Source organism: Macadamia integrifolia, unplaced genomic scaffold, assembly GCF_013358625.1.
Source record: "Macadamia integrifolia cultivar HAES 741 unplaced genomic scaffold, SCU_Mint_v3 scaffold_56A, whole genome shotgun sequence".
Taxonomy (NCBI): Eukaryota; Viridiplantae; Streptophyta; class Magnoliopsida; order Proteales; family Proteaceae; genus Macadamia; species Macadamia integrifolia.
Window position 1 is genome coordinate 133,255 of NW_024870669.1, and position 14,774 is coordinate 148,028.

The 14,774-nt window shown below is 36.8% G+C and overlaps 1 protein-coding gene across 3 annotated transcripts; it reads left to right on the forward strand.

The window, feature by feature from the left end:
- The first annotated feature begins 1,953 nt into the window (after positions 1–1,953).
- On the forward strand, positions 1,954–13,037 carry LOC122071678. 3 transcript variants are annotated; one of them, XM_042636064.1, is made up of 7 exons: positions 1,954–2,343; positions 2,504–2,552; positions 2,799–3,121; positions 3,290–3,385; positions 4,733–4,879; positions 5,788–5,827; positions 12,694–13,037. In XM_042636064.1, exons 3-7 carry the CDS (start codon positions 2,981–2,983, stop codon positions 12,765–12,767), a joined length of 498 nt encoding a protein of 165 aa, XP_042491998.1. In that variant the 5' UTR covers positions 1,954–2,343; positions 2,504–2,552; positions 2,799–2,980; the 3' UTR covers positions 12,768–13,037. The 3 variants fall into 3 exon arrangements, with proteins under 3 accessions (XP_042491998.1, XP_042491997.1, XP_042491999.1); XM_042636063.1 differs by having other exon boundaries at positions 1,954–2,335; XM_042636065.1 differs by having other exon boundaries at positions 1,960–2,335; positions 4,754–4,879.
- The last annotated feature ends 1,737 nt before the right edge of the window (positions 13,038–14,774 follow it).

Consider the following 14,774-nt stretch of genomic DNA (forward strand, 5'->3'; position numbering starts at 1 on the left):
AGACTAGTAGCAAAAAATGGTAATATTGGGATGAGACTTTTCAAAGAGTATAATTTTATGCTATTAATGCATGTCCTAAAATTTGGGGTGGATCAGACACTCTTTAGCAATCATTTTATTAACCCCTAAATTTGCAAGGCCACACCTGCTTTGGGGCACAAACCTAATTGTGTCTCCATCCAAATTTATGATTTATTTTTACATCATATGATATAACACCTCTATAATGCTAGTTTTAGTGATTTACTCCAGAGAGTATGATGACACAACTATAATCATCTTAGACCACTGCTAATATTACACTCGCCTCTCCTAATGTTGAAGCAATTTCAAAATCATTTCGTGATTATCACAAAATAAACAACGGTGTTTTCGAAAGTTGACACTCTTATATAGTGGTCAAAACTTTCTCATATTATTATTGATAATGTGAAAATTTTGTTAAACCACATTAAACCTGTCTTTGGCGATGCTGGAGTACTATCAAAATCATTTCATAATTACCTTAGTTATGCGACAACACTGACGAAAGCTAACAATCGCGAAGAGTTGTTAGAACTTTCCTGGATTATTCTTGATAATTTTAAAACAATGTCATAATCGTTTTCAAAATGAATTTCCAGATTTTAGGTATATATGTACTATTGCCTACCATATTCCCCACCCCATTCGCATGTCATCACCCTGCATGTGGAACTACACTAGATTTGGTCATTATTGAGAAGATGTAGGTAGCCATGCACCTTATTCCTTGGTTCAAACCCCAATTATGTAAATATATTATATCCCCTGCTCATATCATGTTTATATTATCTTTGTATTTACATTATGTTTTATAACTATATAGACCTCCAATTGGCATAAGCCAATTGCATGATTTTGTAACCTAGATATTACCTGAATTATGTTGGACTCGATGCATTTTCATAACCACGATAGTTTAATAGGATGAATATATAACACGACATGTTCTACAATAGATAAGAGATCGGCCTTTCAGCTAGACGATTGTTGGGTGCTTAAAAACCTTTCCATCATGTAAAATTGACACTTACCCAAATGTTGGGGATAATATACCTTATCTAATATTGAATCTACGTTTCTTTCACCTCTCATGAGGAGTAAACGATAATGGGTCATATGCCCTTATTTAAGGGGCAACTCCCTTAGATAAAGATAGATGAGCATGCCTAATTCCACTTCGTATCTCAAAACCAACTGTTAAAGAGAACAAATAGATGGTATGAGGAAGGTATAAGTAGGTTAGCCAACATCTTGGTTTATCCACCCCCTTGTAATCTAAAGAGCGGAAGGATGGGACAAGATGTGGTATCTTCCGCAAACGCTCTTGCACCATACATGTAAAATAGAGGAAGAATGTATTTTTCCCTTATGTAACTCACTCGTCTTATTCCTTTACAAACATGGACTTCCCCTCATCCACTTATTTATTATTCTTCTAAAACACCACCCTTACGAAGAGTTATAGAGGAAAGGTGGATGGAACAAGATATCTCCTATTTTGAAAGTGAACAAGAATAGGGTCAGAAACGAGGGTGTGAGTATGATGGGCTCAAAACTTCCGGTGATATGTCGAAAATCAGTTCTTAGAAATATGGGTTCCACTAGGAAATCATAGAAAAATGCTTTTAAACGGCCAATGTCGTTTCGAATGAGGTTGATCACCATTTACGAAGGATTGCTGGTATACTAATTATGGATCAATCAGGTCATTGAAAAAAAAAATAAAACATGGGTAAGTGTTTTCTATCTGGGAGCAGCACAAGGGGCGTGCATCACAGGGGAGACACAATGGTCATTTCATGCCCATGAGTTTGTGGCATAGGAGCCACTAGGTGAGAGAAATCTTTGTCCCATAGAACATATATTGATTAGGGAGAGGTTCCTAAAAGACAGCGTGATCCTTACATCACTGTAGGGACCAATAGAGACACATATAAAAGCATCAATAATGCTGGGATTTCCATTTTTCAATCAGTGGGGCGGTCATTCTTGCATTTTTGTGTATGGATGTAGCGGCCACGCCTCCTTCTAGGCTTATTTTTCCCCAAGTATACACGGTGGTCGGAGTCGAAGAGAAGAGATTGAGATTAGAGGCGACATTGACATGTACCGTGCTGGTGGGGTTTATTGGTCGCCGATGGGGAGGTCTCCGTCTAGGTTTTACAATGATTTGAAGCAAAAGAAGAAAAGTCTGAACCAAGATCACTTCGTTGTTGCTTCTGCCATCGATTCTCATTTTCCGCTTCAAGACAGCTCACCAACGCCGGAGAAGAATAAAAACTCATAGAGCAAGTGTAGAGAGAGAGAGAGAGTGAGAGAGTTGGATTTCTTCCTTTCCACCCCTTGATTTCTGATTAAAATCTAACTTCCACAAAATCCTCCGAAAATTCTAGAAAAAGAAGGGTTTTCATCGAGTTAAAGCTAATTTTTGGATTTTGTTTCTTTTCTGTCTCCCTCTAATTTAAATTATGGATTGCAGATTTCGAGCTGAAACAGAAGATTCAGAAAAAGGTGCTCTTCTTATTCAGGTACTGAGATCATCATCATATAATACTCTATCTTCTATATTCATTTTTTCTTTCTGGTTTTGAATTTGGTCTTTGATCTTCCATGCAAAGATTAAAGATCCTCATCTGCTCAAAAACAGCTTATCTGTCATTCATATTCTGAAATTGAATGACGAAGGATTTGCTCTGGTTTTATCCATTGATCCCTAAAAAATAAATGTTCATTTATTTTTTCTTTTCTTTTCTTTTCTATCCAAACAAACACAGCCACGTGTGCCCAACGAGCTAATCCATCTCAACCGTCCATTGATGGTTTGGGTGGACCACAGAGGAAATCCTTTAAATTCTCACGAGAAGATAAATTTAGAAAGCATCAACCGCAGCTTCCCGCTTCTCTATTTTTTCAAAACGAAGAAGAGAGGAGCGAGATTTCAGAGCACTGCAGAGACATGGGGCACCAGAATCCGCATCTTCATCGTCATCATGAAGCGGTGGAAGATTTGGCAAACTTGTTTGCCAAAGCCAACCATGACCTAAGCGTTGTTCATCACCGGCTCGAGAAGGAGTTCCAGCAAATCTACCCTGAAAACGTTTTACCTTCATTCCCTCTCTTCTAGATCTAATTTTTTTTTTTCTCCTCTGCTAGGGACTCGTATTCCCTTTCATGTGATTTCCAGAGTAAATGCTGTGCTTTTCTTCATTTCTTCTTTAATTTTATGATCTCAGATGTTTTACTTGTCTTCACGTTAATGTTGCAGGCGAATCCGATGAAGCTTGTTTATCGGATAAAGAAGATACAGGAAGATCTCTCGTCCTTGAAAGAGCACTGCCGTGAGCTTCTTATTGCGAAGCAGGTAACTGATTAAAAAAAAAAAAAAAAAAAAAGTAATCTATTTGGCTTAAAATCAGGCAAAATTTTAAAGAGAGAAAGAAATAGCACCCACTGTCAGGAAGTCACTGTTAGCAAAATCGCCATTTTAACCGTATTGTTTGGAAATTTTCACTGTTAAAACCTGTACCGTCCATTTCCATTTTTTTTGTTTGTCCGTTCTGGTTTTTGCTAACTATGGGTCACTCAGGATATATGTGCATCTTTTAGATATGATCCCCTGCTACAGACGGAGGAAATCTGACCAATCTGACCAAAGTCTCACATCAGTTCGGGAATATCTGATAAAATTGTAGCAGACCTCGAGTCAGGGGTCTTCTCCTTGAGAATTCAAAATTTTAACTAGTTGTTGGAGTCCAATAAAATCCATTACATGCCAAAGAGCTATGCTTTTACTTAACAACATACCCTGCCCGTGAATCAGTAAGCGTGTGAAAGCCTTGTCCGCCATTAAGTTCTCAAATTTGCATTAAAAAAAAAAAGAAAAGAAAAGAACTCTGATCTCCCTCTTACTTTGATGACTCTATAGCTGGAGGCATTGTTGGTAAATGAACTTACTCTACGGTTCTTCCAATTTCAGCTTCTTTAACCATCCTTGAGTTAGTACTTTTTTCTTTAATAGCCTGAACAAATTCAGGAGAGGAAGCATGCATGATATATTTTATTATAAAAATATCAGGCGTGATTCTGCAATGCACATAGCTATTTCTCACCTTCATAGATTCCAACAAACAAAGATGCAATAAGATGCCAACTGCATCCTTTTGTCCAATCTGTATACTGAAAAGAAGTCATTTATTCAAACCACTCTCAAAAACAGCTTGTAGTATCTTATTTGTTCAATATGCAGTGTTTCTTGATTGGGGGATTGAAAGATTGCATTCATTACTGTTTCCTGAAAATCTTCGCACACAGCACACGAAGGGTTATAGCCACTATCCTCTTCTCAAACAGTCTTTCTCTAACATTAAGAGCTCCAATGCAGCCTTTCCATGTGAAATTTCTGAGTTTAGGAGCACCTTTAGTGACCAATTTTCTTCCAATCTTAAAAATATGGAGTTTGGGCTTCATTTGATTTCTATTAGGCCTTTCCATGAGCATTTTCCGTGCACAACAATATGCTGTTTTGCACTAAATCTTCCTCTTTTATTTATCTCATAGAAATAAATCCTACTTATCAGTGACCAAATAGGGTTATTTTTTAGGCCTGTTTTTCCCATGGATGTTATTGGTCAGAGCAGAAAACATTGGGAAGAAGGTAACTGTTTGGTTCCAGTAAATCAACATTTTTATTTAATTTAAAGAAATATAGAAAGGTGTTGTTTGGTTGCAGGATTTGATTGACAAGGCTAAGACAGTTCTAGTTGGGAACAGGAGTTTACTACAACGGATGCAAGCTTCCTCTGGCATTCCCATCACGAGCGATTCTGATGATACAGCTTTCTCTAACTTCAATCAGGTTGATTTGCTTCATTATAATAGCAGATTCTGATCCTTATTTTTCCTAATATTTTGCTACCATTTGAGTCTATTTATTGATTATGATTTCTTATAGTCAAATATTTATTTGCTCTAGATTTTAGACTATACTAAACATCAATTTTCCTTCATCTTGTTGTACGCTTGGTCATAAGAGAGTGTTTTGTTATTGTGCCCACAAATAAATGTGCTTGATTCCTGCAATACAAATGAGAAGCCTCTTTAGGAAGTAAACAAGGAAAAAGAAAAAGAAGAAAAATATTTTGCTCTCCAAAGTAGATACTGCTGAATTGCTTCTCTTGAGGAATAGATGAAATTTGTATATTACTGCTGATTCAACTATTTTTGTGAATTATCAGAGCGACAAAACCTTATGTGAATTATGAAGTGCTTCTTCCTGACAATTGTTTTTACCTCCAGCTTTCTTGTTTTCTGAATTAACAAGACACCCTTACATTTCATAATGATGGATTTGTCATAATTGATATAAAGAAAATTTAATGGGTTGCAATTTTCCAAATGGTGTGAAGAGAATTTGCACCATTTGCCAGCAAGCAACCAACATTGAATTCGAAGCAAGGTACCATAATAAAGAATAATAACAAATACCGAGACAGAAGAGTTTGCCGGTATTATCCTTTACAGTACCTTGGTACATTATCCAATGCTCTTAAGTTCTATCTATAAAGCAGATACATGTTCAGGAGTTTGACATTCTTAGTCTATTATAATATTACATCTTATAATGGTGGCATTTTAATGTCCACCAGAAGGTCCTGGATTGTCATTGATCAGTTTATGCTAATACTGTGATCTGTTGTTCATTGTTCTTTTGATGAAGAGGTAACTTTTCACTGAGCCTTTTCCTATATTGTTCATTGTCTTCAGATCATTGATGAGTGGACTTCCCAGCTCAGGTCAAAAGCAGGTAAAAGTATTCACTGGATTCTCCAATCTATTCTTTTATTTTCCTGCAACCCATTGTGAAACTTCTTATCATAAGCTTTTAGCTGTTGAGGATTCAGCTGATTTGTTGACCCTGGGAATGAATGCCTAGTTGGTCCACAATTGATGTGGATCCTCACATTTTCTGTGAACAGACATTGCTAAGGAACGCAACTTTCATGCTGTTCACACGATTAAATAGGGATTATAGGTTCAGATCTCTGTTTCCTGCCGTTTAACACTGTATGTAGATCTGTTTTTGGTAAACTAATATAATCTATAGATGTTCTAGTTGTAAACTTCGCACATTTGAAGGACCCTCATCAATGAATTAATCAAGTAATTGAATGGATTGGTACTGTTAAATAGTTGGGACCTATCATATATTTCATTATTCTGCTTTCTCAGATAAACTTGTATAGTCTAGTGATGAATGTCTTCTATCGATCTTGAAACTGGATGTGGTTGAAAACTGTCCTGATGGTGAAATTAGCAGTATTTCGAAAGGAGCCAGATATTGAACCTTATCACATGTGATACTTAAAAAAAACTATAGAAAGCAACTAATTTGAAGAGAACAAAATATGTAAGAAAGAGAATGTGGGCAATTGGTATAAGACTTTGACAAATACGGATTTTATATTATTGAATAATGAAGAACAAGTACGATTTGGAGTTGATTCATATTGGTATACTCTCCTTAAGGTATTTGAACGCCCTGTATTTGTATGCGACTGGGTTGACCGTACGTCCTCCCCTCTTAAGATAAAACAATTCACCATCCACTTAAGGTGCACTTCCATAAGTGATTACAATAGGGAAATACGAAGGTAATACTCAATATTTGTAACATATAAAAAAAGTAAAAAACATTATATGTTAAGGCAAAACAAGGATTGTTAAGTATCCAGAACACTAAGTAACTTTGGTTGCAAAGAGCAAATTACACCACAGTACGGTTTCAAAAAACGTAACAGAGAGTAATCTCGTTTTCACTTCTATCTTTATAGAAGTGGAGGTTTCTGTATATGTACATGAGTGTCTGTATACATATATGTATATGTTTGTATGTTGTATACATATATGCATATGTTCTTATACCAATAGGTATGCAAGAACAATTGTATAGGTACATACGGTACATGTATGAGTCTTTTCATATATTGTAGTGACACGTGTTTCTTAAAGGTATGACCATTTGAATTTGAAATTCAAAATTCAAATTCAAATGTTGAAGTCAAAACTCCAAAACTCATTTGTATAAAAAGATACGACTCTTGATACAAACCCATACACATCCCTCGATCCTGACCTCGGCCTCGGCCCAACTCGGCTCGGTTCGGCTCGGCTCGGCTCGGCTTGGCGTGCGTGATTGAAAAACACCCTAGGAGACCCCCAACCACACATAAGAAGGGAGAATTTTTCTCCAAAGGACTTGCACCCTTAGGAAACAATCATACTTATATGTCCTTCATTCTTTTCCTTCAAAACCAATGTGGAACTAAACTTCAAAGAGTTAATTTAGCTTTTTTGCAAGTTATTCTTTACTTGTGTACTCGCTTATTTCAAAAACCAAAAAGGGGGAAAAAGTTTGACTTCTTGAAATTTTAAAATAATATATAATAAAATAAAATCTAACATTTCTCCGACAAGTTTCAAAATATTGATAAAACAAACATAATACTAAGTATATTAAGGGCCCGTTTGATAACGTTTCAAGAAACGTGTTTCTACCGTTTCTGTGTCGAGAAACGACAGAAACGGAACAAAATGCGTTTGACAAACTCTTTCTGTTACTCCTGTTTTCATAAATAGAAATCAAAATTTATGGTGATTTCTGTTCCTAGAAACGGACATGACGAAACAAGTATGACTTGTTTCGCCGTTTCTGGGAACAACTTTGGGGCCCAAAAATGTGAAATCCCACAACCTTCGTCGTATGAGAGATGTCCCTCAAACCCTTTGTCGTCAATGGATTGAGGCGAGACACCAACGACCTCTTCTTCTCTGCTGGGTTTTGGAGGTAGAGGCAGAGGTTCAGACCGAGCCTGGTTGTTGGTATTGGGCGCTGCGACGCTCCTTGCAATTCCCTCCGTCTCCCTCATCTTCTTAACCGATTGATCTCTATTAGTTGACACTGGCATTTTTTCACTCATGCTCACCATTCGCAGCTGGAGGCGCCCGAGCTCGACTGGATTCAAGATCCACTTATAGCCTCCTTGCCCTCCTTAGGTTTTTGAACTAGAATAATCTGACCAGAATCACTCGTATTTGTCTCACCAGAGAACCTCGCTTTGAATCCATTCCTCTTGGCCCACGACGACGGCGGCATTGCAGTGGCCTCAAGTGCCGCGGCCATGGTCTCGGCCTTGATCGTCTTGTTGGGTCGGAGCTCACCATTTAAACCCCCACTAGCTAAAGCTGCTTCACTGGATGACAAATGCATAAAATGCCTGTAGATCCTATCTCTATCAATTAGTATTTAGGGTTCTCAAGAGATGTTTCCAAACCAGTATGCTGAGCTTGTTAGCTTAGCTGCTTAGGGTTTCGAGAAAGGAAGGGAGGTGTGCCCAGAGAGAGAGAATGGTGTGCATGTTGGAACAGAGAAACGCCAAAACGTTGAACAAGAGTTTTGCTCAAATCAATTATCAAACACCTTTTCCTTTTCTTCTATTTCTTGAAACAGAAACGGCAGAAACATTATCAAATGGGCCCTAAATATGTGGGACACATCGTTGCAGGTGTCTTTAGGACTTGAACCTACACTAGGTCTGATGAACTACGCCTATAGAGTACAGGTGAAGTCAGACTTCTTGAACCTTTCTTCTTCGTTATAGCTGGCTAGCACACCATCTATATCCTACCGATCGACGTTTGAATTTTCCTTTTCATGACAGAATTTGGACATTTTTCTAGGCCTTGTCCCCTATCTTGATCTCATGGATGTTTAGAGAATTCAATTTTAAAATTCTCATCGGTAGGCGGTCACACCTCCTAAATCCACTTAGGTTAGCACATAGTGTGCACCATAGTAACACACCCACATATCATGAGATTTTGTTTAATTAAGAGTTTATAACTAATCATCTTTTCATTGTGGTGGTACTACTTTCCCATCTACCCAATATGAACACTTAATTAATAGTACTAGACAGAACCAAAGCAAATGATGCAATGATGGCGCACCAACTTTTCCTACCAATGTTGATCCTATTATGCCTACTGATTTTTTTGCTCCCACCAACGATAACATATAGTTGAAACACTTCAGCTTGTTATGGAGAGAATAAAGATTGTTTTTGAGTTTGATAAGATTGACCAATTTAATGGTCAGAATTTCAAACGGTGGAAACAGATGATACTTTTTGCTTTGTCTCAAATTGGGTGGCATTTACTTTGATAGAACCAAAGCCACAACAAAGTGAGGATCCGGTTCTTGAAGTAAAAAAGGCCTGCATGGGAACATAGATGAAGTATGTGAAAAAAACAATATAGTGGAATCTAGGGATATCGAATTTTTTGAAAATATTTTTCCTTTTAAGTCAAACTTATTAGAAAATATGGAACATAATGGTGATTTAAGCTTAGGAGAAAAATATGTCAAAAGAATCTTATTCTACACTCGGTGAAAATGGAGCAAATCAAGTAAGGAGGAGAAAGAGACAAAAGAAGTCTACTTATTCAGAAGATGATTGTCTTGTTTATTTTGTAGATAATGATCCTTTTACATATAAAGAGGCATCAACATCTCAAGATGTTGTATTCTGAAAGGAAACTATAAAAAGTGAAATAGATTCCATTTTGTCCAATTATATTTGGGAATTTGTTTGCTTGCCTCTAAGATCTAAAATGTTATGCGTAAGTGGGTATTTCGAAAGAAATTAAAACCGGATGGATCACAGGATAATTTTAAGGCTAGACTTGTAGTTAAGAGCTTTAGACAAAAGAAAAACATTGATTATTTTGACAATTTTGCTCCAGTAGCTAGAGTCACTACTACGAGGGTTATGATTGTTGTGGCTTCTATTTATAATTTGGTGATCCACCAAATGTATGTGAAAACAACATTCTTAAATGGAGACTTGGAAAAAGAAACATATATTAAGCAATTAGATGGTTATATAATACCTGGAAAAGAAAATAAAGATGTAAACTTGTAAAGTCTCTATATGGACTGAAGCAAGCGCCAAAGCAATGGTATGCAAAACTTGATATTTTGCTAATATCAAGTGGATTTGTTGTGAATGATGGTGAAATGTCAAGGTAAATGTGTTTTTATCTTACTTTATGTGAATGATATGCTGATAATGGGTACAAGTTTGGACATAGTAAATCAAACTTAAAATTTACTGATGCCCAGCTTTGATACAAAAGATATGGGTGAGGTTGATGTGATTTTCGGAATCAAGATCATCAGAAAAGAAAGATAATTTTGTATCAGGCACATTATGTGGAGAACATGCTTAAAAAGTATAGTTATTTTGACTCACCTATTATCAAGACACCTTTAGAGATGGGGTGCTATTTACAAAAGTATTTGAGTGAACCTGTAAGTTAAAAGGCTCTGTTTCATATTTGATGAATTGTACTAGGCCTGATATCGTATTAGTAGTTGGAAAGTTGAATCAACAAACTTACAATCCAAGCAAAAAGCATTGGCATGCCCTTGACATTAATGAGATATTTAAAGGGTACAATAAACTGTGGACTTCACTAAAGTTGAATCCTATTAGACATAAATAAATACTTAGCAATTAGTAGATACGTGTTTACATTAAGAGGTGTAGCGGTTTCATGGAAATCGGTAAAACAGTCATATGGTACAAGATCTACCTTGGAGGTGGAATTCATCGCTTTAGAAAAAGCTGGAACTAAAGCTAAATGGCTTACAAGTTAATAGTAGATCTTCCATTATGGCCTATACCGGTGCCTTCAATATCACAAAATTGTGATAGCTAGACAGCAATAGCTAAAGTTAACAGCAGAGTATACAATGGAAAAATGAGACATATTTGTCTATGTAAAGAAATATATAAATGAAGAGATAATAGCTATAGATTTTGTGAAATCAGAAAACAACTTATTAGTTATGTTCACAAAACCAATGCCTCCAAATGTTATTCATGATTCATCTAAAGGAATGAGCTTAAGGCCTATGTTATAGGTCATATGGTGGACACCCAACCCATGTGAAGAGGTAAATTCTTGAATTAGGTTCAAGGGGTACAAACGAGGTCATTAAATGACTTATCTAGTACACTAATTAAGTGCTCATCCTAGGTTATGGGAAAGTAGTACCACCACAAAGAAAAGATGATGAATTATAGACTTTTAGTTAAGCGGAATTTCATGAAATGTTGGTTGTGTTAACTATGGTGCATACTATGCGCTAACCTAAGTGGATGTAGGAGGTGTGGCTGCCTACCGATGAGAATTTTAAAGATGAATTCTCTAAACATCTATGAGACCAAGATAGGGGACATGGCTTAAAAATAATGTCTAAATTTTGTCATGAAAAGAGAAATGTCGAACGCCGACTGGTAGGATATGGATGGTGAGCTAGTCAGCTACGACGAAGAAGAAAAGTTCAAGATCTGTAAGGTAATTCATTAGACGTAGTGTAGATTCAAGTCTTGAAGACACCTGTAACGACGTATCCTACTATGTTTAATATACTCAGTTTTATGTTTGTTTTATTGACATTTTGAAACTTGTGGGAGAATTGTTGGATTTTATATTGTTATATATAAAATTACTTCAGGATAACTTTTAAAGTTTCAAGAAATCTAAAACCTTTCCCCCCTTTTTTGGTTTTTGAAATGGGTTGGTACACAATTAAGGATAATTTGCAAAGAAATTAGAGTAACTCTTTGAAGTTTAGTCCCACATTGGTTTTGGAAGAAATGAATGAACATATAGGTAGGATTGTTTTCTAAGGGTGCAATCCCTTTGGAGAGAAACTATCCCTTTTTATGTGTGTATGGGGTTCTCTTGGAGTGCTTCTGAATCGCGTGCGTCGAGGCCGAGGTTGAAGTCAGGGTCAGGGTCAGGGTACGGGTATGGTGTGTATCAAGAGTTGTATCTTTTTACATGAACGAGTTATGAGATTTTAGCTACACCATTCGAATGGTCACTTCTTTAAAAGAACATGTGTTACTACAATACATAAAAAGACCCATATACGGAACATACGTACCTGTACAATTGTTCATGCACACCTATTGGTATAAGAACATGTGCCTGCATGTGTAAAACATACACACATGCACGTCCACGTATATAGACACCCATGTACGTGTACGACACCTCCACTTCTATAAAGATAGAAGTGGAAACGATATTACTCTGTTACATTTTTGGAAACCTTACTGTGGTGTAATTTACTCCCTGCAAGTATTGTTACTTAGTGTTTTGGATACTTTACAGTCCCTGTTTTGCCTTGACATGCAATGTTTTCTACTTTCTTTAATGGTACAAATATTGAGTATTACCTTCGTATTTCCCTATTGTAATCACTTATTGGAAGTGCACATTAAGTGGTTGGTGAATTGTTTTATCTTGGAGGTGAGGACGTATGGTCAACCCGGCTGCTCACAAATACATGTGTTCAAATACCTTAAAGACCAATATGACTCAATTCTACACAATTTGGAGGACTTCTATCATCATTTCTGTATTTCTACGTGAACATCATTATTAATTGTATTAAAATCCGTATTTGTCAAAGACTTATACATATTACCCACATTCTATTTCTTACAAAAAAAAATAGGAGTTGTGCTAATTTTTATATTGCTTCTTGAGTGCTCTATTACAAATTTGAGTAACTCTGCATGTTGATGGCCACAGGTGATGTGAAGCAAGACTCTAATGCAGAGGATATCAATCAACTACTCTTCTCAGCCATAGTTCAAGGCAGTTGAAGTAGACTCGGAAAACCACATGACAATACCAGTTGACAATTTTCAGTTCCTTGAGCGATGCTGTATGTAATGTACATGGGTCTGGTTTCACTTCAGCAAGAGCCTTCTGGGTGAACGAATAGAACCATCCATTCCTCCATTTGAACTATGAACATTAGGATGAAACAATTAGAAAAACTAAATAGATAGTTTGAGCTCGTGAAGCTACTGTATATCTTGCAATTTACCTCTTTCACAGCAATTGGAAAATGTGCAACAGTTCTTGAATAAGCTCATAATCTCTCCTCCATGGCTTCTTTGAACACTGGATCCTTCTCTGCAGCAGATGCAAATGCAAAAGGATACCAATCTGCAGCCATATATCTTTGATATTTCCCAAATTCTTAATCCTTAGTAATTAGATACTTCTATCATGAAGTGCCACAGGCATCGAAGCATAACACAATGTACAGCAAAGAATTCAAGATTACGAAGTCCATCAGTTTATGGAGCTTGATCTCGTATATTTCAGGTTTTATGACAATTCAAAAGAGAAAAAATAGTGTTTCGTTTTTTGATAGGTAAACATGGAATAAATTAAGTGAAAAAATAATCCTGCCAGTTTGCTATAGGAAACACCCAGATTGGTGCGGGTGTTAAAAGATCATGTTGCCACTCTCCTATGTGTGCTGAAGATACTCTCGTGTGCATTTCCATTGGCCAGCATGTTTGTTGTACCCTCCTCTACCAAATATGCAGGGTGCTTCCATCCTAAATTAATTTATGGCAAAAGTTTTTCTGGTTTGTCGACTAGGGATGGGACATGGTGATCTGGAGACTTGGGATTCAACCACCGGAAAGTTGCATTAAAACTCCCTCTATTAGATGAAGTTCTTGAAATACCCTTCCCCTCTCATTGTACTGTTATTACATTACTCGCCTTCTTTTGCTCTGACGGCCACTAGAGAATCTCTTCCCTTATTCTATTATTAGGAGAATGGTTTTTTTTGTATGCCATCCCAAGATAGGACATTGTAGTTTAGAGCCATTCACCGTAGGAGGGCATTAACATTCCCTCTATTGAATGATGTTATCATAAGTCCCTATTTGTATCCAATAGTCATTATGTATTTTTTTTTTCCTTTTGAGTTGCCAACCAAAAGCCTCTTTCCTTATTATTAAATGGAATAGGGTTCTCAGAGCAAGTTGCATAATGAAACAATTTTGTACATAAAAAGGACAACAAGATCATTTCATGTGAGGAGGAAAGATAGAGAAAGAGAATGTTAGCTTACCCTCCTTTGATGGCTCGGAGAACCTTCTCCTATATTATACATAAGAAGAATAAGGTTGAGACAGGAGAGACTAGAGAGTAGAGTGGAGGAAATAATAGAAATGGCACTTTTGCATCATATTTTGATGCTAAGTAAACCACCACATGGTCGACCTGCTGTTCCACTAAGCTAATCTAAATTGGTAGCTTTGACACTACATAGCTGACCTTTGCTTCAGTCTTCTAATTTTCACTAATGCCCTTTATATTAACTCTATTAATATAAGAGGAAAAAAAGTCTAAAAGACAACTTGTCCCTCACGCCTAGACACAATTTTTTGGGGGTGTCGCTATGATTGCTCCAATCCTCATGAAAAGTGCAAATCTTGTTGATTTTGATGTTTCTACCGGTACTCCCATTGATTCACGTGTTGGTGTAAGGATCATACTGCTTTTCAAAACCCTCTCCCAATATATATAATCTTGCATTGATAATTTCCTTCATACGGGTAGATTCCCCCCCCCTCGTGCCATGGGAATGCTATTACTAATGTTTCATTGGTCCACGTGTTGGCCAGGGGCTTAAGAGTTATGACCGTCGACAGTGAGTCGACGCAGCCTAGATTACCCTAACCCAATATGCAATGGATTTACTCAAGCCCAGGCCCATCTTACAATTTGAATTGATGACCTCAAAGTGTTGGCCTGTAAAGTTATGAGCTTTATATATAGACCATACAAGAAGGAATGCCTTC

What these genes read in the sequence shown, in the direction of transcription:
- LOC122071678 (XM_042636064.1), top strand. Translation starts at nt 2,981, where the DNA reads ATGGGGCACCAGAATCCGCATCTTCATCGTCATCATGAAGCGGTGGAA. An exon ending in AGCAAATCTACCCTGAAAAC is followed by an intron (nt 3,122 to 3,289) that starts GTTTTACCTTCA and finishes TTAATGTTGCAG; the next exon opens with GCGAATCCGATGAAGCTTGT. An exon ending in CTTTCTCTAACTTCAATCAG is followed by an intron (nt 4,880 to 5,787) that starts GTTGATTTGCTT and finishes CATTGTCTTCAG; the next exon opens with ATCATTGATGAGTGGACTTC.